This window comes from Physcomitrium patens, chromosome 1 (genome assembly GCF_059467195.1).
Source record: "Physcomitrium patens ecotype Gransden chromosome 1, ASM5946719v1, whole genome shotgun sequence".
Classification (NCBI taxonomy): domain Eukaryota; kingdom Viridiplantae; phylum Streptophyta; class Bryopsida; order Funariales; family Funariaceae; genus Physcomitrium; species Physcomitrium patens.
In genome coordinates, this window is record NC_143410.1 from 13,896,304 (window position 1) to 13,916,083 (window position 19,780).

The following is a 19,780-nucleotide window of genomic DNA, read 5'->3' on the forward strand; positions in this document are numbered from 1 at the left end:
GGCCAAAAGCTCGCTTCTCGTCTATTCAACAAGAGGGTACAACGTTCGCACTTCAAAGAGCTTCCATCTTGCTCGAGGCATGAAGGTGATTTTGTTGCAGAGCCCATCATATTGAATCTCTTGACTTGAATTCACCTCGATCCATCACGCGGCTGCTCCAACTTATCCTCACTTATAAGTTGGAGGAACTGTGCGAGGAACTCCTCTAACCATGCGAAACGGTCAACGTTGTCAACATTATGCAAAGTTTACAAGTGAAGATTCCCCCAGTCGAATAGCGAGTGTAGAGTAACAGAGAAACCAATCCAGAGAAACAAAACATCTCATAACGACGTCAGCAATGGAATTAGAGGCAGGGTTAGTGCACAAAGCAGAAGGCAAATGTTGGACAGGAGGAGAGCGGGCCCGCAACATGGGAAAGGAGGGTGGACAAGATAAATGGTGAGGGAGGGAGAGGGAAAGGGACGATGATGAGTGTGGGGAACATTCATCCATGCATTCAGCCATTCATAAATACATTCATTCATTTTTCATCAATCCATCCTAGGCCCCTTTCCAAACTTGTGGGGGGGAGAGATTCTCCGGTGCCCGGCGAGAAAGGCAAGGGCGTTCTTGACAATCACAACCAATGACATCCACAGATGGCACCAGTTGAAAAGTTGTAGGCCTTGGATAATCTCCACGTGTCCTGCGCCTCTTGCAAGCTGCCACCTCACTAAAATTCTCAGCAGCACCATGGAGGCTGCCGGCCCTCCCCTCCCCCCGCTCCACTGCGAGTGTGGGAGGGGGGGGAGGCGGCCTCATTACCTGCCTTCCTGCCTGCGTGCTGACTTGGCTCACCTGCTCTGGCTGGACTCCCCCCTTCGTCACCCCCTCACTCTCACCCTGCTTTGACTGACCGATTGGCTGACTGCCTGCCTGCGTGCCTGCCCGCCCGCGTCTCCGTTGCCCCTCCCTCCCTCTCTCCTATCTTCTTCCTATCAATAGGTCTCCTTCTCCTGTCTCCGTCGCCTCTGCTCCTCCACTATTACTACTACTGCTGCTACTCTCCTCTTTGCACTTCCTCTCTCTTCGTCCTCCCCGCTGTCGGCCTCAGTATCTGTGTCGCGACTGCGTGCCCCAACCCGGCTGGCTTCTACGCTGTAAGTCTTGCTACACTCCCTTCCTTCCCCCGGACACTGATAGCTTTCAGGCTGCTTTTCTACCAACTTGTCCCACTCCCTTATCCTCATCTCTTTCATCCCTGCGTGTTCACTACTCTCCCTTCATCTCCCCTCCCCTCCTCTCTCGCTCACTCCACATGACTTCCTCTCTGCTTCTTAAGCGCCCTTCTAATGCTTTATCCTTCTTCCTGATTCCTCATTCTGTTGCTTACGCGGAATTTCTGACAAAATGGTATTGCTTCGCTTGTTGTTCATCCGTTTAGACGACCTGTGGATTTTCTTTTGATTTTGTGTCGGTGTGGGGACCGCAGGTGATGTTGTGGCTACGCTGTGCGAGGATGGCGTAATTGGAGTATTGGTACCTTAGCGTGCATCCGCTCTCCATTTTCGTTCTCTATCGACTAGAATGAGGTCAAGTGTTGATATTAGGTCTCATACCAGACAAAGTTTTTCATAAACGCTCTCTTTGACTTTTTAGGTCCTCTACGAAGTAGTTTGAAAAGAATTGGCGTGTACTACGTTGCATAGAATGCTGTTTCCTGAAAAAGTTTCATCAGCATAAGTAGCAATGACCACCATCTAGCTTCACTTAGCCAGATGATTTGAACCTTTTCTAATTCTTGAGTATTGCGAGAGACATCTAGATTTCGGAATCTAGAAGCACGTCATTGTATGCAGTGAGGTGTCATCAGGTGTCACCCGAGGGTTATAATTGTGGGAAAAGCGAGATTTCTGCCGGGTAGTCGGAAATTGGGGGAAGGTGTTCCGAAAATTTATAGAATATGGTAAGGAGAGCGTTACTTGTAGGGTGTAACTACCCGGGTGAGCCTTGTGAGCTGAAGGGTTCCGCCAACGATGTTGATCGAATGCATGTCCTGCTTACGAAGAAATTTGGCTTCAAGCCCACAGAAATTTTGGTGCTTGTGGACATAGATCCTCGCAGCAGACAGCCAACTGGAGCTAATATCCGCAAGTCCTTGGTACGAATTGTTGGTACTTAGATAACATCTGAATTGTTGGGTATGATCATTATTGCTTTTCATTTCGCATAATCGTTTTTTCATCATGTAGTGTATTTTCCCCTCATGGCAGCATCCGATGACGTTCACATTGGACCCCCCTGTCTCAGTTAGTATGTTGCATGAGCTGTATTTAAGTTTGTGAAGTCAATCTGCCGAGAATCTGCGGAGATTGACTGATTGTTGATTCTATAACCATTAATTGTGACTCTATGCATCCTCTTTTCTCACATTTTTCTTGTGGAGCATTTTGCAGCGTAAGCTCGTCGATGGAGCTGAGCCAGGAGACGTCCTATTTTTCCACTTCAGTGGACATGGCACTCAGGTCAGTAGATTCTTCATCATAGACTAAAATGCTTATCACAAAGTAATGGCGACATGGCGAGTATTGCGCAAAAAATTTAATCGATTTGTATGCGAAATTTTTGTTAATTACGGGAGGGAATAAGCAAAAGTACTAGCCGGTGGTGTTCAAAAGTTGAGAAGTGGGTTTGTGGATTATCAAGTTTTTCTAGACTACATTTTTTTATTTCTCGTATGCGGTTCTTTTACTGATCGCAGGTGCCTCCAGATCGTGGAAGGAGAGATGAGACAGGTTACGAAGAATGTATCGTGCCCTCTGATATGAATCTTCTTACAGGTAGTTGTCCTTGATAACTGGTGACCTTAAGTACCGCGCACCCGGTTGGGATTTCTCACTCAAAGTAGTATTAAATTTTGTGCATTTTTCACTTAAAGTTCTTGGTGGCATATTGAGTCAGATGAACAAGTAACCGTGCAAGTGAAGTGCTGATCATCTTACTTTTTGAAGCGAACATGGTGCTGTAATGGGTTCCATCCTTTCCGGCCGTCATCGAGACTTATATTTTTTTGTGCTTGGAGAACAGATGATGATTTTCGTGAGCTGGTGGATAGGATACCTCCTGGATGTAATTTCACCTTCATTGCTGACGCTTGCCATAGCGGTGGACTGATCGACAATGAGAAAGAACAAATTGGAGATCGGTATTCCATGGGCGAAGGGGGACCGTTAGGAGGAAGACCAAGACCACCACTACGACCCGAAGCAGGTGGTGGAGGCTTAACAGATTTAGTAGCGGAAGGGATTGAAGCCTTTTCTGGTGCAGGAGGTGGAAAACAAAACTCTTTCATGGGTATGGTTGGTCAAGCGTTGGGGTCACGTTTAAATATACGTGGATTGCCCGGAGATGATGATAGGGAATATGATCCAAAATTAACAGACCCTTATGCGCGTCAGCCAGGATCACCTTATGATCGAGGGTATGCTGACGGTGGTATACCATCTGGATACCCAACCGAAAGGCCGTATGACAGACGGAATCCAATAGAATCTGAGATGGGTGGCTATGAAGGTCGTGGTTCAGGATACGATAGACGGGAGGCAAGGGAGCCGGAGCGATCGTATGGTAATAGTGGGTACACCCAGAAGTATATGCAAAGAACACCAATGCAGGCAGCTAGGGGTTTTGCAAATGAGGACGTTGGGTATACTTCTACTGTAAAGTATATGCAGAGTGGATTTACCGAACCTCAGACAGGATATGCTGAGAGAGCATTTGGATATCCTACAGAAAGGACATACGATACGCCTGGGAGTTCATATGCTGGAGGTATTGATCCGGAGGCGACATATGGACGGCCATTGGAAGATCCTCGGGGGTATGGGAGGCCTTCGAAACGAGCTGACGATGAATTTAATTACTCTCCTCGAGGCGCATCATACGAGAGGCCTTTGAGAGCCGGTGATGATGACTACGGTTACCCAGCACGACCTGTGAGGCCTACTGAAGACGATTATCGTTATTCGTCCGAGGGAGCTTCTAGGAGACTTGAGAAAGGCGGTTATGGGTATGCTGAGGAAGACCCTTACGACAGGTAGTGGGTTTTTCAATATTAACTTGAATCTATTTAGTGATGCTTCTTTGAATCGTAGTTCGTGTTGTTTAGTCGAAGGCGAGGGAGTGACTGCTTTAGCAGAAGATAGCCACATGATTGACTGGCATAAATCTGGCTCTGTGAAGACTGCTGACAATTCAAGGGCTTCTGATTCCTGCAGATATCATACGTATGATTCAAGGGAGGATGATAAACGTAGATTTGATAGGGAAGGCTATCGTAAGGAACATGATCGACGAGGAAGGTACGGAGAAGGGAGTGAATATGAAGACTCCTCACGTTACCCTGTGAAGTATCAATCTGAATATTCAGTGGGTAGTGGTAACTACGGCGGTTATCCAGATGCTGGTGTACGTTATGGTGGTTACTTGGACAGTGGTGATTATGGTTACTCGGGGAAGCCTCATCACACACCTTTGAAGAACAAATCATTGCCCCTGAACATTCTGACATCCATTCTGAGTCAACGGACAGGACGCAGTGTAAAACCTGGCAACATTTATCAGAATCTTTACGACTTGTTTGGAGAAGATGCAAGCCCCACGGTGAAGGTCTTTGTTAGAATATTGTTGAACAAGTTGGAGGTAAGGACTGTGCTTATCGTCATGAGTTTGGAACTCGTGCTTTACTTATGTTGGGAGCTGTAAAAACATTGTGCAATACATTGATTCTTGATGTTTTCTTCTGATGTGTTTTGGAGTACAATATGGGGTGTTAATGACTTTCGTATCTACCAGGATGATTTGATTCTTCTGCCTCTTTTTGCTCAAAATATTTAAAGTCAGATTATATATATATATATATATATATATATATATATTATAATCAACTCATTCTTATGTATTTACTACAGGATTATGAGGGTGAAGATGGCGGTCGGAGCCACGGTTTGCTAGGGAAAATTGGAGGTTTAGCTTCCTCTCTTTTGAAGACCAAAATTGATAACGACCCAAGCGGTGGCTACCCTGAAGACCGTCAAGGTGAAGAGTTGAGAAGACACAGACGAAGACAGCGGAGGAACTATGATGCCGGCATTCTAATCAGTGCGTGTGAGCCTCATGAGTCTTCAGCAGATGCTAACCCCACGAACGATCCCAGAGATGCTTACGGGGCTCTGAGCAACGCGATACAGACCGTCATTGGTGAGTCACGTGGGTACCTTACTAACAGGCAGGTAGTAATGGCTGCCAGAAGACTTCTAAACGAGCAAGGATATAAGCAACATCCGTGTCTCTACTGTTCCGATCGAAATGCTGATGCCTACTTTCTGCAACCCATGCCTATGTAATATCTCTAACCGCACTTAGGGTGTAATTTATTTATGATACACTGCTGAGATAGGCTCACTGCAGAAGTTGATCTAGGATTATCAACTTTGTAAACACTGTTTAATGATCTTAAGCACGTTCCTATAGCACTTCCGATGTATACATCTCCTAGTCTTATGTTTAATTTAAAATTTCAACTTCAAAATCCCTCCCCCTTACGGGTGGGAACATCTTATCTGATGCTCTGAATGTTTTGTGCTCAACATACATTAGCGAAGACAACTATTTCTTAAGAGAACAATGGTTACTGGACGATGTATTCGATTGTTTTTCGGATAATATGGTTAAATCCATGTACTTCAGTGTGGGAGCTGAATCTTAGGGAACTGAGGAATTGGAGTGTTATTGCTCGAGCGAGGTATTGATTCTGCCAAGTTGCAGCTAGGTTTTCGAATTACAGTGAATTGGCACGTCCAAAGACAACTTTTAACCGTGAACATGTCTTGGTTGATGACCCCTTACCGAGACTTTAAGTTGCATTATTTGAGCAATTTAGAGACTAACAAAGTTTGCTGGAAGGGATGGTTTCTATTGTAGTAATACAGCGAGAAACAAGGCTGCGCCAAGAAAGTGAAAACATCTTTAACCGCCAAACTTAACTCCATTACCTTGACAAGTATGGGATACTACAGAGTGTTAGAGTCTCGTCAATGTTGTTGAAATGAATCCTTGTATTCATAAACAAACGGTTGAATAGCTGCAGGTCAATACAAACCAAAATTGTGGTCAATTCTCACCTTGGGTCATTGCAACTTCCACAACTTCAAGAAACTCCTTAAATGTCAAAGGTCTTTAATTCTTCTAAATAAGACTTGTACAGCAGCTTTCTATATGGTTATTGCATGTGTGATCTCATAAACTTTTCTCTTCTGGCCATGCCTCTCTCACAGATTCATTCTCTTTGATGTCACCAACTTCTAAAATTACCAATCTTGTTTGACTTTCTTTCAAGTTTCCCAAGAGTTTCATTCTCTATCTCTCTTATATCCTTGCAAAATTAGCACATCACCAAGTGCAAAGTTGAGAGATCAGTGAGGGTGTGCAAAACTCTATGAAGTGCAGAGACAATTGGATTGATTTCAGTTTTCAAATATATATATGTATATATATTTTTTGTTGAAGTAATTAATTTTATACATATGTTAGAAAACAAAAACTTTAAAATGAGATTATTATAAAGTAAGAAAATTGTTGTTGTCAAGTACAATGAAACTAGAAAATTTGGAACCAAAACTAAAAGACAAAATATTTGTTGAAAAGATTAAAGTTAGTGTCAATTTTTCTTTCATATCCACTAGATAAAAAAAATAGAATGAGGATTTTTTTTAAAGACCATGAGATTTGTAAGTTTCGAAGATGTAAGATAGTTCCATAGTGGCTTTCTAAAAGTAAGAAACTTCTTGAAGTAATTATATAGCCATGTTATGCATCAATAGATCTGATCTATGTTTAAGAAACTTCTTTGATGTTTCTTAATAAGATGTTTTCTACCTAATCTATTTATATATATATATATATTTACATTTAAAGGAATAATAAAAATATTTTATTATTATTCCTACTACTAATGTTTTTTAGCCCCACTTTTGATTTCCGATTCTGGTAGTCATATTTTCTCGTTATGCTCTCTTAAATATGTGTTTTTAAAATAATTCGAATCATACAATTTTATTATATAAAAGTTCAAAAAAAATCATATGTCTATACAGGAACAAACAAACTGTATTTTTTCAATGTTCTGTGTTTTGAAGATGCAGAGCCGATGAACATATTTCTAGTACACAAAGATATCATTTGCCTCAATAGTGTAGATACATGTACAAGTCTGTATTATTAGGAAGATTGTGATTCCAGTTGTGGCCTGAAACCAAGTCTCGTTGGGAGGTGGATTTACACAACATTGTGCGGAATGAAACATGTCGTGCAATAAAATCTTTGGAATGAAGGTAGTCATCGTTGAATGAAACCCTCAGAGAATTCCTCGTTCTCACCCCTGACATCAATTGTGTCTACAAGAGGTCCATGCTCTGACGCCCTCCGCTCGGTAAGCTTTGTTAACTCTGTGATCTCTTCTTCCACTGCACTTTCTCTCCGACTATCCATTGCTTGACTGTCCCAAGTACTCGAATGTCTGAATAAATTTTTTCCTGATCCAGCAGCAGGGATGTTGTGGTCTGGAAGAGCTGCCCCGCGAGAGTCCAGTCGGGGAATTATACCACCTCGAGGATTGAAGTCGTTGTCGGAGAAACTGTTGGAGCCTGACGATGGCTTCGTCGTGGATCCTGAAGCACGGTAATCATCTGCCACATCTGCTAGCATCTGGCTGTAGGTGGGCGGACTGCGATCACCTGCAGGTATGGATTGTCTTTCCGTGTCCAACACTCCCACAATATTCGTCTTTGCTCCTTCTGGCTCACCAAAGCTCAGAATCTGAGTCATAGAATTGTTCCTCACCACTTGGTCCATTTCTTGGCCTAGCCCCATTGGGATGAGCATCGGCACCCTGTGCCGTTGGGGTGCCTCTTCACTGCCATTGCTATACAGAACATACTCCTGGTATGTAGGTGCAAACTGTATATCAAGCCAGTCAGAAATTCAAAATCAATATCTTGGTGTTCATATATATATATATATATATATATATAAGTTCAAATGACACAAAGTAGTGCAACACACTGAAGGATATTTATCAGTACACCCACCACGTTCTCTACCCCATTTGGAATTGGAATGTAGCATGTAACAAATAACCCGAAATATAAACGCATATCTACGCGATAAACTTGGATTGAAAGCATTTTTCTGGTACAAAGGATAGCGAACTACCTGATGCATGGTGTCGTAGACAAGGTCTGAGAAACTGAGTGCATGCAAAATGCTGTAGGTTAGGCTTCCTCCGCCGTTGATGTTAGAATCTGCATATACTTTGTAGGGGAATGCATATAGGTGCCCAACGGCCGCAAACAACATTTCGATGCAAATGGTGATGTTTTGAACATCCAGGGCGTCTTGCGCTGTCTTGATTATATCACCACTTGCAAGAAGAGCAATTATGACACTCTGCAGGTCGCAGTAATATTCATTTCAAAGAGGAGCATTTGAGGTACTTGCATATGAAGAAACTCAAAGAATTATCACGTGTTCAATGAGATTAATCTTGTGATAAGAAGGCAGTCATACTTGCCAGTAGGTCAAGAAGACAACTGATTTGATGATAAGGAACTTTGGGAGCGGCTGGAATGGCTGCAACATGGACTTGCAGGCCACATAAAACAACAGCAGAGCTGCCAGCGCCAGCGTGTATGAAAATGTGTACACGATGGTGATGTATAGGTAACCATTGGTTGTGGAGAAACTGCCGTCCTCATACAGATCCGATTCATATAACATCAGTGTTGCTGCCACCAACAACGGCTTCAAAATCACAAACTGGAGCACCCCTCTTTTACATCGTCGAATGAACACCCTGTGCGTCACCATTTGCAGAACACAGTTGTCAATGACATTGGTTCAACCCTTTAACAGCCTGAAACAAACGAGAGTACAACCTTGTGTCCACTACATTTCATTCAAAGTTTTGAGACAGAAACCTCTCTCTCTCTCTCTGATCAATGAATTGAAAGGGTGATAAATAGGCGTACCCATCCAGGGGGATGGCATCACAACAGCAAGTCATGAGGTGCCACGAGGGCTTCAGGTATCGGCCGTGAAGGCTGGTGGCTACAGCCCCTGGACCCCCAATAAATGCGATACACAATGACGTGAAGTTGTAGATCACCCACGCCTCGTATCTGTTTCATTTGATACACAACCCATTTCGGTTCCAAATCATATTGAGAGATTATGCATTATTATCAGACGCTAAACGGGTTCATGGTACATGGAGCAGCAAGTAACAAGTAGAAAACTGATTAATGGGTACTTGCATTCCACATAGAGAGCTGAAATAGATTGCTTCCCTCGGTCTCACTAATGCCAAATATGACATGAGCCCATACACCTGCACAGTGAGCGTAGTATGGAAAACAGCTCAGCAAACCTTGCTAGGAACGAAAGAAAAGCGTTTTGGTGTAGATTGGATGCAAGTTAACGTTGCGAAATTAGGGATTCGGAGCACAATTAGTATTTTAACGCACAGACCAGCATTCGTTTTTCCCTTTTAAATAACGTAAAAAGTGTAGCTAAGCAAACCACCGAAATTAAATGCAACACTGGTTCCACTGTTGCACTTTGAGGTATACTACGTATCTTTAAACCCTAATTTTATCTGATTTTACTCACAATGCTTCAAACTCTCTATAAAAAACGCAATTGAAGCTTCCCAATTAAACATATTCTACATCCTGACAACAATCCAAGAGTTCACTTTCGCTCCCTAAACTTGGTAATAATTTGAATACAGACATGGTGATTGACAACTAAACATCCAATGATAAGCTTGACGAAAGAAACGACTACAGTGCAACGAAATTAAAGACTTATTAAATTTCTATTACAACATGTGAAGGCAATTACGTGGATCATGAAGATGATGCGAACAGTGTATCGTTGGTACATGGGTTCTGTGTAATTGCAGAGATGCTTGTAAATGTGCCATGTTGCTATTACACTTGAACCAAGTGTGCATCCTCCTGCAAGAGCCTTCACGTCTCCTCCTGCCATCTCTCCCTCTCTCTTTCTCTCTCTCGATCCACTATCTGACTCCACGACGCATCCCCTGTAGAGTTGCGCAACTACAATTGTGTTCGCTTTGTCCGTGGAGCAATGAAGCAGAGCATTGAGGCAAACACTGCCGTGTTAATTCCTCCTTAATTCTCATTTTGCTACGCTATCAGTAATGACTTGACGTTGTTCCGTGTTAAACCTGTGAGTTTTTCATACTATGCAAAACTAGGTCAGGTTATATTGTTGCGTTCTCGACCGTCTGGGTACTTCGCCACTAAGCATAGCGCCTACATTCTGGGGTTACTCCAGATGAAACCAAGTGGTTAATTTGATGAAAGGTTGAAATATTAGGGGTTATGGGTCAGTAAGGGAATCAAACAAGCCTTACATTCCAATTAGGTTTTCAAGAGCAATATGATCCCAGCAGAAGAACAAAGGCAAAGTCTGCTCTGGAGATGTACCAACATTCTAACCGTTTTGTCAAAGCATTACGTGGGCAGACTTTGCGCATTGATTCGAATCGGACAGATATGGAAATTATTCTGCGGGTTAGCTTGACAAATGCACAGGTTTGTTGAAGCTCAATCCTCGGTTTGAAATGAGTCGACCTGAGGAAATTTCGCAATAGGCTTTGATCAACAAACCTAAATAGTATAAAAGATGAATTGCTTTTAATTGAAAAAACCCATTGAAGGTATACAACACTTCCATTCCAGCTGACTGTGCTTCAGCCATAAAATGGATAAGGGAGTGACAAACTAATAGGCCGTTTTCTCGGAGAAGAAATATCTACATTTGATATTGACGTCGTCTTCACTTATGCGAAACGCAACATACTAGAAAATGTAGCGAACGTTGAGGCTTCAAGTGATCACATTATCACTTAGCTTTTGTTGCCTTTTGGCGGCCACTTTGGATTCCTGACGTGTCAGCCCAGCTGCATTACCAGATCGCTCGGAGAATCTCCCACCCAGGAAGGCATCTACATCAAACTCTTCCTCTAATTTATTAGCATCCTCTAAAGCCTCGAGGCTTCCCACAGTCCTCTCATCCATTGGCTTCATTCGCTCCTTCTTGGACCATGGAAATCTTTGTTCTAGCTTTAAGAAATCCCTCAATTTGTCAATTGCTGGTGCTAACATGTTTTCCAGATTCACATCCCATGGATTTTCGTCTACAACTTCTGTCCTCTGCAAAGCACGTCAAATTCCTCCAATCAGTTTTATAAAAACAAAATGATCATCTACAAATAAACGCATCAAGCAGGACGGTAGAATGTGAATACGTAAAACAAACACGACAAAATATCCATTACCTGTTGAAGGCACAGACTTCGAAGTTCATCAGCTCGGACGGCATTGCCCTGTCGTTCCTCCATCGCTGCCCAGGACATCCATGTGGGAACGTTCTGAGAGTCCACTCTTAATGCACGCTTGAACAAAACTCTTGCGACTCCTACATTCCCTTCTCTGTCTTCTAAGATGCCCCAAGCCTGCAACAACAAATTCAATGTAAATTTCATCTCCTTGCCCTCTATCTGTTTCTAAATACATGTTATGAAGTTCGAGTAATAAAAAGAAAAGTGAGCAATGGACAGCTTCGCAAGATCCCCATAATCATGTCTGCAACACAGTCCAACCAGATTTTTCTCTCAATAAACAACCTGAAATGCTCGCACTGCATCCATAGACCTTGGGTCAACTGCAATAGCCCTCTGAAATAGCTCCCGAGCCGCATCTAGATTCCCTTCTTTCCACTCAACCCAAGCCCAAGCCTGCGCCGATCAGCCAAAATAAGTTCAACATAGTTATCTTTTAGCCTCTAAACAGGAAAGCAATGAAACCTACCAATTTTGAGAACGTCCAATACAGCTGAGTTGACGAGTTCACCTATTTGCATACAGTCGCCACTAAATAAATACCAACTGCTATGTAAAATACAAAAATAAATGCATGTGCTGAGAAGTAACATGCCCACCAAGGGCATGCATAACTATCCTTAAAGCCCCAGATTAAATCTACTTAAACGAATATAAATGATTAAATACGGAGTATCAAAGTGCGGAACATACAATCCAAGCAGGTTGATGTTGCGGGCCCACAGAAACTCCTCGTTTAAAAAGCTGTTTGGCAATAGCAATATGGCCACAATCGTACTCGAAAAGACCATAAGACTGATAAATAACTGGGTCTAGAGGATTCAATTGTTGTCCTCGTTGAAATAATTGACGAGCACGTTCTTTGTTCCCTTCCTTTGCCTCGAACAATGCCCAAGCTTGCCAAACATAACGATTCTTGGGACTGGCTTCTATGCCATTCTGTACATGTATTTCCAACTAACAATTAGTGAAGTGAACTCCAAATGTCCACTTGGATGATAGATATTTACTCGAATACAACTTAAGTGCATTGACAACATTTCTAAGACCTGTCAACAGGAAACCGATCCTGCGTGAACTCTCTTTAACAGCGATTCCTCTGTGAAGTACGATCAGAAGATGCATTCAGAGCCATGGCATACGTCCCAAGAAGTAATAAGCCGCGGCATGTAATAGGAGTTGCTCTAGCATAGTAAACCTGCTAAACCCAACTAATCATGCATGTGAGCGGCTCGCAGGATTACCTTGAAAAGATTACGAGCAGTAGTTTTACGCTCTTGGCTTGCCTCCATTAATGCCCAGGCCTCCAGAAAGGACAGAGGAGAGTCAGTCCTACTTCACAATCAATAACCTCCAAGAGGAAAAGCTTTACGGGTAAAAAGACATGTCAAGCACACTTGTTGCATCTAAATTTCTTCCAAATGTGGCAACAAGAGAGGACCAAAATTTATTTGAAGATAGTGTAAACTGCATGACAAAGATTTCTTTTGAATTGCAATTTTACCCATTCTTCGAGTAAGAGCAGAGTCATGTACCAGCCAGCTTGCTGCACTTTTAGGATTTGATCGAGTAGCCTTTCCAAATAAGATGCGAGCTTGATCATATCTACCCATTTTCACATCAAGAAGAGCTAGTGTCTGCAGGAGATACTCGTTTGGTCCATGAAATTTTAAACCCTTCTTTAACAGAGCTCTAGCTTTCTTAGTGTTACCCTCACGCAACTCCAAAACAGCCCAACCATGCCAAGCCGCAGGATGTGTTCGATCTGCCGCAGTGGCAGCATCGAAAAGCTTCCTTGCTTTACCAGTATTTCCAACCCGATCTTCTAAAACTGCCCAGGCCTGACGACCCATCCTCCATTAAAACGGGCACCTCTAACAGAAATGGGCAACAAAGAAACTGATCTTACACGAAAAGAAAAACTAAGAACAGATAGAAACAGAAAATCTAATTCATGATTGAGCAGCACGATCGAAGAGAGAAAGGCCAGCTTCTGAGGTATCAACAAGATCGGAGGCATGAGTAGGCATATGAGCACACCACATGACTAAAAATTTATTCACGGGTCATCTCGTAAAACTAGTCTACGACTTGCATCTTGGCTCCTCTTCAGAAACAACCAGGGTTAGAGGATAAAAGAAAAAAGCGCACCTGCCAGATATAAGCATTTTCTCCACGAACAGCCTGGCAGCCATCTTCAAAGACCTTCCGTGCTTCTTGCACCTTACCCAATTTTTTTAGCAATGTCCCTAACGCTACATATGGCCTCCCATCGTCTGGCCAGTCTCTAATACACTGCAAGGCAATCGAGCAATTAAAAGGCGAAGCGCTTGTGTTAGTCAGAAGACGTAATTTACAGGTACTGAAAGCAATCAAAACTGATTCTAATTATATAGCATCAGTCCTCTAGTCGATGAGGTGCAGAAATTATAAGTACTAGCTGCAACAACATCATACACGTACACGATAGAGGACAAAGTACTCATCAGCAGCGTATCACTAATTTTTGAAAGACCCGAATGGGGAGGGGATTTAGTTCTCATGTTCATGATAGATTTCCCCACGAAGAAAAAAAAAGAAATTGGGCATTTCGTTATAGGCTTCCAGAAGCTCAAAGCTTGAACAAGAGTCATCGACTGGCTCTTAAACCCATTCCATTGGTAATAGAACTTGGTTATAAGGCATAAACAAATAACAGAATTTGATTCGGTTATTTAGATTCATAAGATTACAATTTCAAGCTAAACAGTCAGGAACGTGGTTATTACGCATGAAAGCCGACAGTCCAAATAGTAAGAATCTTCACAAGATGCGCGTTTTAGGGGTTTAACACAGAATTTGGAATCGAGAAGATATCATTTGATATGAGATGGCGCAAGGGAAAACACCTGTTTAAGGATCTCCATTGCCTGGTTTTGCTGACCTTTCTGACGTAGAAGGCGTGCCCAGTACAGCTGCAAGTCTAAATTGATGGGGAGCCTTTGATAACGTGCTCCCGGCTTGCTAACCAGAGACAAGTTGCTCGAAGAAAATCGTCCACCATTCCCTGTTGCACTGCTCCCTGCTCCCTCCCCATTCCTCTCATAAACATCTCCGTTCTGGTCGGCCTCCTTTCCATCAAATTTTCTGACAGAAGGGTTCACCCACCTGTCTACCTTCTTTACAGGCAAAATGTAAGACTGATCCCGTGGTCTGTACTGCCTTTCAGGTTGCTTCCCACTAGAATCACTAGAGTCTTCGGCGGGTGCACGCCATACACGATTTCTGGAATTTTGTTCATTGCTAGCAACTATTCCACTCTCCTGCTCAGCTCGTGACTCGTTAGTAAATTCTGAATTGTCCTTTCGCCAAGACTGAAAGGTCACACTATCCAGTGCATCGGAGACCTGGCGTTCCTCATTCGTGCCACCGTCAGTTACCAGTACCCTTTGCGTGTCCGAAGCAAGCAATTTCACGTTGCCCGCTGCCTTGTCGCCCGAGACAACATTGCCCACACCACTCTCAACCTCGGTGCCGGAGTCGATATAATCCCAAGCTCCTTTGGCAAGAAACGCACCAGCACTATTGGAATGCAGCCGAAGCAGCTCGGGAGGACTAGGCGAAAGCTGAATAGAAGTCAAGCTATGTGAGTGGAGGGCGTGCTGCGATGCCGAATTCCGATGCAAAGACGAATTTCGAGAACACAATGCAACGGGGAGGAGGCTGGGGTGAAGGAAACCTCCAGCAGCCAGCGTCATCCTGCGCAACCACGCCCTGGATGCTCCTGCTGCTGCAGCTCCTGACTTCTCCGCATGGACAAGCAACTCCAACACTAAAATACTCCTCTACACACAACAGCCCGCACCAGAACTCTAAGCAATCTCGAAACCTAATGCAAACCAAGTTGGTACGACATCAAAAAGTGCAGGATGAGTAATTTGAAAAAGGAAGGACGGACAGGTGCAACGAAACTCGCAGCAAAGGTGGCAGCACCAAATGAGCGCCAATCGCCCCAAAAATATTATATTGTGATAGGGCGGGCAAGCACTAGAACGTGGTGCACCTGCTATCGCAGATCGCTGAGGGTCGGAAGACGGAGGTTTCTGAGTGCTTCGTAGCCAATGCATTCACCACGCTCGAAGAAGACGACTCTCGTTTTCCTCCATTACAAGCGGATAGAGTGCTGTGTCAGTGGACAAATCGGAGGCGCCCCAGTTCCCCTTGCTGAAATCTACCTCGGTGTCCAAATTATCGGGTATCAACCAACTGAAGACCCAGGTTTTCACTACCGGACATGGGTTTGTGTCCGGGTACATTAAATTTGCTTCGAGAGGAAACAGAATTCATCATGTGATGTGCGACGAGATAAATTTATGATTGAATCACAGTGGCAATTGCGATTCGATTAGGTCGCTTTCATGGAAGTGTTTCAGCATTTTGCAGTAGAGAGAGGGAGACTAATTCTGAGCCCTTGACGTTGTTCCCTGCATGTGACTGGGTATGTTATGGACCCAAGTGCTATGTGTCTATCCAAGCTCCTCCTTGTCTTGCCTTGCTTTGCTTTGACCTTCAATACCATTGTTGTTGCCGCTGCTGCGTTGCTACTTCCGTCTTTTCACTCATTGCCCTTTTTTCTCCCGAGTCTCTCTTCCGCTCGTGTGGTTGTTGCTCTCCCTCTGCTTCTTTTTCCTCGTCGCTGGTTTAGGACCCGTTCCTCTCAATTCTATTCCCCCTCGCATACCTCCTTTTCCTTCATCGCTACCCTTATTGCACTCGATACTACAATATCTTCTCTATAACGGGTCTCCTTTTCTCATGCATTTCTGTCATGTAGCTCCTCCGGGGAGTTATCCTCTGCTTTCTTCTTCAAAACACCATATCTGTATCTCTTTGTTTCCGCCCTTTTTATCCCCCCCACCTTCCCATGTCGTACAAATAATATGTAGCACCTCCGCGGCCTAAGTTGGATGGTCCACTGTCCATTTCCTCTCACTGGCACCAATCAATAACATCAATCAGTCAATTATCCCGGCATTTTGCCTCATAAGAATGCAAGTTTTTACGAATTTTGGGTTTTGCACGCGAACTGAGGAATTCACTTCTCTGGCAGTCATACTTCATGCAATCAACGGACTGCTTGTTTTAGTTTAAGGGAATAGAGACACAGAACCTCATGGATACTACAGCGGCAGCCGAGTTAGGGATGGGGGAACCTGTAGTAGGGATGGATGGCGCGGGTTTTTGGGACGCAGGGGCACCAGGCCTAGATCAGTGGGGTGATAATGAAGACGATGAGTCGGTCGAGAATGATTTATCTTGGGATAGAGCAGGACCTCATGGTAGTGCCGCTGTGGCCCAGGAGTACCAGCAAGCTTCTCATTCAGGGTTTGGAAGAGGAAGAGCTATTTCTGGAGCAGAACCTACACAGAAAGTGTTGCGAACAATGCCTGATGGAAATAGAGGCCCTAATCATCATAATCATAGTGGAAATCATCAAGGGTTTGGTGGCCACGGAGGCGGAATTCAGTCGGGAAGGGGTGGTTCCGCTGCCGGTGGAGCGGGGTTGGCAGATTTTGGTGCAGTAGGTTCTTCATCAGCGGGAGCTGGAGCTGTGGGAAGGGGGCGCGGAATGGGAAGCATTTTTTACAAAACGAAACTATGTAGTCGTTTCCGTAGCGGCAATTGTCCTTACAGTACCAACTGCAATTTTGCTCATGGGATGGAGGAACTGCGGAAGCCTCCGCCAGGGTGGGAAGAGTTTGTTGCTTCGCAAGAGTTTCCACCACCACCACCTAGTCAGCCTGGCGGTCAAGGGGGCTCAGGATCTGCTGCTGGTTCGACGGATTCGCAAGTTAGGTTTCACAAGACACGCCCTTGTAAGAAATACTTTGGAGAGGGCAATTGCCCTTACGGAGAGAAGTGCAACTTTTTGCACGATGAACATAGCGTTCCTCGTGCTGTTCGGGAAGCAAGAGATGCTGCTGTGGCTGCGGCTTCTGGTGCAGTTGTTGCTGCCTCTCCCAAAGTTGAAATGCAGCTCGCTCCAACAACGAATGGAAACACGAAGGAGGGAGAGGGAGGTAGCTCGACTCCTGCAGGTTCTGCAACTCCCAATGCTCGCCCTTCGAATTGGAAAACTAGGTTATGTAACAAATGGGAGACTACTGGGCATTGTCCTTTTGAAGATAAATGCCATTTTGCTCATGGGTCGGATGGTAAGCTTGTAGATAAGAGCCCCCTACGAGTTATGCAGTGTTAATACAATAATTAAGGATTTTTGTAGAAGGTGTTTTGCTACTTACTATCCAAGTATAATTCTTCTTTCAGTTGTCCTCTTAATCATTGCGTTGTTCTTGGCCCTTCTCGATTTTGAAACGTTAGGGAGTACAATCTATGTACGTTGTTTACAGTTGATGTTTTACTATTCAAATATCTGTTTGCTCTGGGGTATGATTTCCCACGGTTGCTGTACCTTCAATTTAGGTTTCAGGCTTCTTGATTGTTTTAGAAAGCTGGCACTGGTATTTGCAGTTTGAAATTTAACTGAGCAATAGTTTCATTTCAGTTTTAAAGAGCAGTAGTTTTGGGCTCTCGCTCTACTTGTGTGGGACTGGGTTTGTTTAATTGTACACTCGTGCATACTCAGGAGCGAATTTTTACATGTTGCTCTGAAATTGAATGATTAGACCATTATTTGGATAGAGATACATGATGCGCGCCTATCTGTGCTCTCTCATAACTCCAGTTTAGACCGTTAGCAAATGTCATGGATCCTTTTATTTGTGCAGCATCGGCCTTAGTATGCCTGTTATGTGTTCACAGAGTTGCAAAGATACGGGGGAGGGCTACCGGATTCAAGTGCTCCTGCTCTTTCTGACTCGAAGTCAGGAGGCACTCCTTCACAAGACACGGTTGCAGTGTCATCGTACCAAAGACATCAGGGAGGAGCGTCTTCTGCACGGTCTGGCTCGAAGGGGAAGAGTAACTGGCGAGGTCCAAATGAGATATCGACAATTTATGGTGACTGGTGGATAGAGGACGACGACTGGCAACGCGGGGCAACAACCACGATCCACGAAGCCGCTGAACCTGAAAGTGATGTACGGGGAGAGGTGCAGAGACGGACAACTTTTTCGGTTCCGTCTGCATCAACACCAAAAACAGTGCCGTTTTTCAGGCGCAGCACTGGCTTGGAGCCTTCTAGGCAACAGAATTTTACCCCAATTAACAGATGTGCAATCGTAGCTCAAATGGATGGTGAGGTGAACCAGCAAAGCTTTCAGTATGAAGGTGTAAAGGAGGATGTCTATGGAAGTGTGCTGCAACCTGAGCAAGGTTGGAGAAGGTAGCTCAGATAATTGGTTGCTCTTCATCCATCTTTCATTAGTTGCAGTGGTGTAAAGTTAAATTTCGCAACCACCGCCTCCATGTCTGTCTTTCTCTTTGATCTCATAGACTTTACAGACGGTAAATTTATAACCTCAGTTTGTCACTGGAAAGTTGAACCTGTTTTACGAAAGCCCGACATTACCTTGCCTTGTGAGAATTCATCAAGTAGTTCAAGCGCAAATGGGTGTTCATGCCTTTTGGGAAGAATGGAGTGTCGTCTCCGAACACAGGAAGATACGACGTCTTGTTCCTTATCTTCCAGGACTGTTCCAATCCCAGAATCCGTTCTTAAAGCACTTGGGTCCGCTTTGGTTCACAGACACTTGCTAATGTTGAACATTTTAGCTACTTAGAAGTATCTGTGACTGTGGCGAATGTGCTAATGCATGGAACGGTATGCTGTGCTAGTGCGTGTACATACGATCAGCACAAATTGCTCCTGCATTAGCCTCACTCAATGTGAGAAGAGCTGGCTGTATGAATCCTGGGAGACCAGTTTGCTTTTGACATGAGCTGATCCTCGTTTGCAGATTCCCTTTCGCTTGCTTCTCTTCCTCGTGGGAATATCATCTCGCCTTTGTTCTGCGCTTGGTTGTGAGCGCCACTCCTGCACTCACTCAGTGTTCCCCTCCTCTCTTTGATGGCTTTTTATCATACTTGGTTTTAATTCATGTTTAAGAGAATAAAACTTGGAGTATGATAGAGGGGAAAATCGGGGGATGCTGGAACTGGTACGCTAACATTAATCTGCCCTTAGTCTTGCCGGTGTTGAAGAATGGTTTTGTTTAAGATACGTAAAGAGAAGTCTTCACATCAGAACTAGTAATCGAATCCAATAAAACTTTAGCTAATCAGGCACTGTACTGAATTGATAAACACTTAATTTTTAATTATACTTTTACAGTGCATTAAATATAAACAATGTTTTAGTTATTCAATTTG

The 19,780-nt window shown here is 43.9% G+C and overlaps 4 protein-coding genes and 1 long non-coding RNA gene across 9 annotated transcripts; 3 read left to right on the forward strand and 2 right to left on the reverse strand.

Moving 5' to 3' along the window:
• The first annotated feature begins 1,070 nt into the window (after nt 1-1,070).
• On the forward strand, nt 1,071-5,602 carry LOC112282172 (metacaspase-4). Of its 2 annotated transcripts, none has more exons than XM_090250544.1 (7): nt 1,071-1,142; nt 1,475-2,183; nt 2,439-2,507; nt 2,744-2,822; nt 3,070-4,078; nt 4,260-4,683; nt 4,953-5,602. In XM_090250544.1, the coding sequence occupies exons 4-7, from the start codon at nt 2,807-2,809 to the stop codon at nt 5,385-5,387; spliced, it is 1,884 nt and encodes a 627-aa protein (XP_090106670.1). In that variant the 5' UTR covers nt 1,071-1,142; nt 1,475-2,183; nt 2,439-2,507; nt 2,744-2,806; the 3' UTR covers nt 5,388-5,602. The 2 variants fall into 2 exon arrangements, with proteins under 2 accessions (XP_090106670.1, XP_024375283.1); XM_024519515.3 differs by having other exon boundaries at nt 1,475-2,143.
• A 1,465-nt stretch (nt 5,603-7,067) lies between these two features.
• On the reverse strand, nt 7,068-10,115 carry LOC112283643 (uncharacterized). 2 transcript variants are annotated; one of them, XM_090250570.1, is made up of 6 exons: nt 9,983-10,115; nt 9,354-9,427; nt 9,069-9,218; nt 8,608-8,893; nt 8,254-8,487; nt 7,068-7,998 (listed from the first exon to the last, which is right to left on the reverse strand). In XM_090250570.1, exons 1-6 carry the CDS (start codon nt 10,052-10,054, stop codon nt 7,378-7,380), a joined length of 1,437 nt encoding a protein of 478 aa, XP_090106696.1. In that variant the 5' UTR covers nt 10,055-10,115; the 3' UTR covers nt 7,068-7,377. The 2 variants fall into 2 exon arrangements, with proteins under 2 accessions (XP_090106696.1, XP_024378468.1); XM_024522700.3 differs by having other exon boundaries at nt 9,943-10,089.
• On the forward strand, nt 8,358-9,965 carry LOC149989880 (uncharacterized). The gene is made up of 3 exons (XR_016503011.1): nt 8,358-8,493; nt 8,618-9,662; nt 9,830-9,965. It is a non-coding gene; the product is annotated as an uncharacterized LOC149989880 (long non-coding RNA).
• Nucleotides 10,116-10,741: 626 nt separating the features above from the next.
• On the reverse strand, nt 10,742-15,650 carry LOC112282166 (uncharacterized). 2 transcript variants are annotated; one of them, XM_024519491.3, is made up of 9 exons: nt 15,513-15,650; nt 14,359-15,294; nt 13,622-13,765; nt 13,006-13,311; nt 12,715-12,774; nt 12,164-12,409; nt 11,756-11,866; nt 11,408-11,584; nt 10,742-11,282 (listed from the first exon to the last, which is right to left on the reverse strand). In XM_024519491.3, the coding sequence occupies exons 2-9, from the start codon at nt 15,205-15,207 to the stop codon at nt 10,956-10,958; spliced, it is 2,220 nt and encodes a 739-aa protein (XP_024375259.1). In that variant the 5' UTR covers nt 15,208-15,294; nt 15,513-15,650; the 3' UTR covers nt 10,742-10,955. The 2 variants fall into 2 exon arrangements, with proteins under 2 accessions (XP_024375259.1, XP_024375269.1); XM_024519501.3 differs by having other exon boundaries at nt 14,359-15,583.
• A 127-nt stretch (nt 15,651-15,777) lies between these two features.
• Nucleotides 15,778-19,347, forward strand: LOC112282182 (zinc finger CCCH domain-containing protein 12). Of its 2 annotated transcripts, none has more exons than XM_024519534.3 (2): nt 15,778-17,664; nt 18,272-19,347. In XM_024519534.3, the coding sequence occupies exons 1-2, from the start codon at nt 16,623-16,625 to the stop codon at nt 18,796-18,798; spliced, it is 1,569 nt and encodes a 522-aa protein (XP_024375302.1). In that variant the 5' UTR covers nt 15,778-16,622; the 3' UTR covers nt 18,799-19,347. The 2 variants fall into 2 exon arrangements, with proteins under 2 accessions (XP_024375302.1, XP_024375311.1); XM_024519543.3 differs by having other exon boundaries at nt 15,803-17,547.
• The last annotated feature ends 433 nt before the right edge of the window (nt 19,348-19,780 follow it).

Excerpts from the sequence above, each read along its gene's own strand:
- LOC112282182 (XM_024519534.3), top strand. The coding sequence starts at position 16,623 with ATGGATACTACAGCGGCAGCCGAGTTAGGGATGGGGGAACCTGTAGTA. Across the intron at positions 17,665-18,271 it reads TTTTGCTCATGGGTCGGATG|AGTTGCAAAGATACGGGGGA; the intron begins GTAAGCTTGTAG and ends ATGTGTTCACAG.
- LOC112282166 (XM_024519491.3), bottom strand. The coding sequence starts at position 15,207 with ATGACGCTGGCTGCTGGAGGTTTCCTTCACCCCAGCCTCCTCCCCGTT. Across the intron at positions 12,410-12,714 it reads CTGCTCGTAATCTTTTCAAG|AATGGCATAGAAGCCAGTCC; the intron begins GTAATCCTGCGA and ends ATACATGTACAG. Across the intron at positions 11,867-12,163 it reads AACATCAACCTGCTTGGATT|GCTTGGGCTTGGGTTGAGTG; the intron begins GTATGTTCCGCA and ends TGATCGGCGCAG.
- LOC112283643 (XM_024522700.3), bottom strand. The coding sequence starts at position 10,089 with ATGGCAGGAGGAGACGTGAAGGCTCTTGCAGGAGGATGCACACTTGGT. Across the intron at positions 9,428-9,942 it reads GCATCATCTTCATGATCCAC|GTGTATGGGCTCATGTCATA; the intron begins GTAATTGCCTTC and ends CTCACTGTGCAG. Across the intron at positions 7,999-8,253 it reads TCTACGACACCATGCATCAG|TTTGCACCTACATACCAGGA; the intron begins GTAGTTCGCTAT and ends CTTGATATACAG.
- LOC112282172 (XM_024519515.3), top strand. The coding sequence starts at position 1,946 with ATGGTAAGGAGAGCGTTACTTGTAGGGTGTAACTACCCGGGTGAGCCT. Across the intron at positions 2,508-2,743 it reads TCAGTGGACATGGCACTCAG|GTGCCTCCAGATCGTGGAAG; the intron begins GTCAGTAGATTC and ends TACTGATCGCAG. Across the intron at positions 2,823-3,069 it reads TGATATGAATCTTCTTACAG|ATGATGATTTTCGTGAGCTG; the intron begins GTAGTTGTCCTT and ends CTTGGAGAACAG.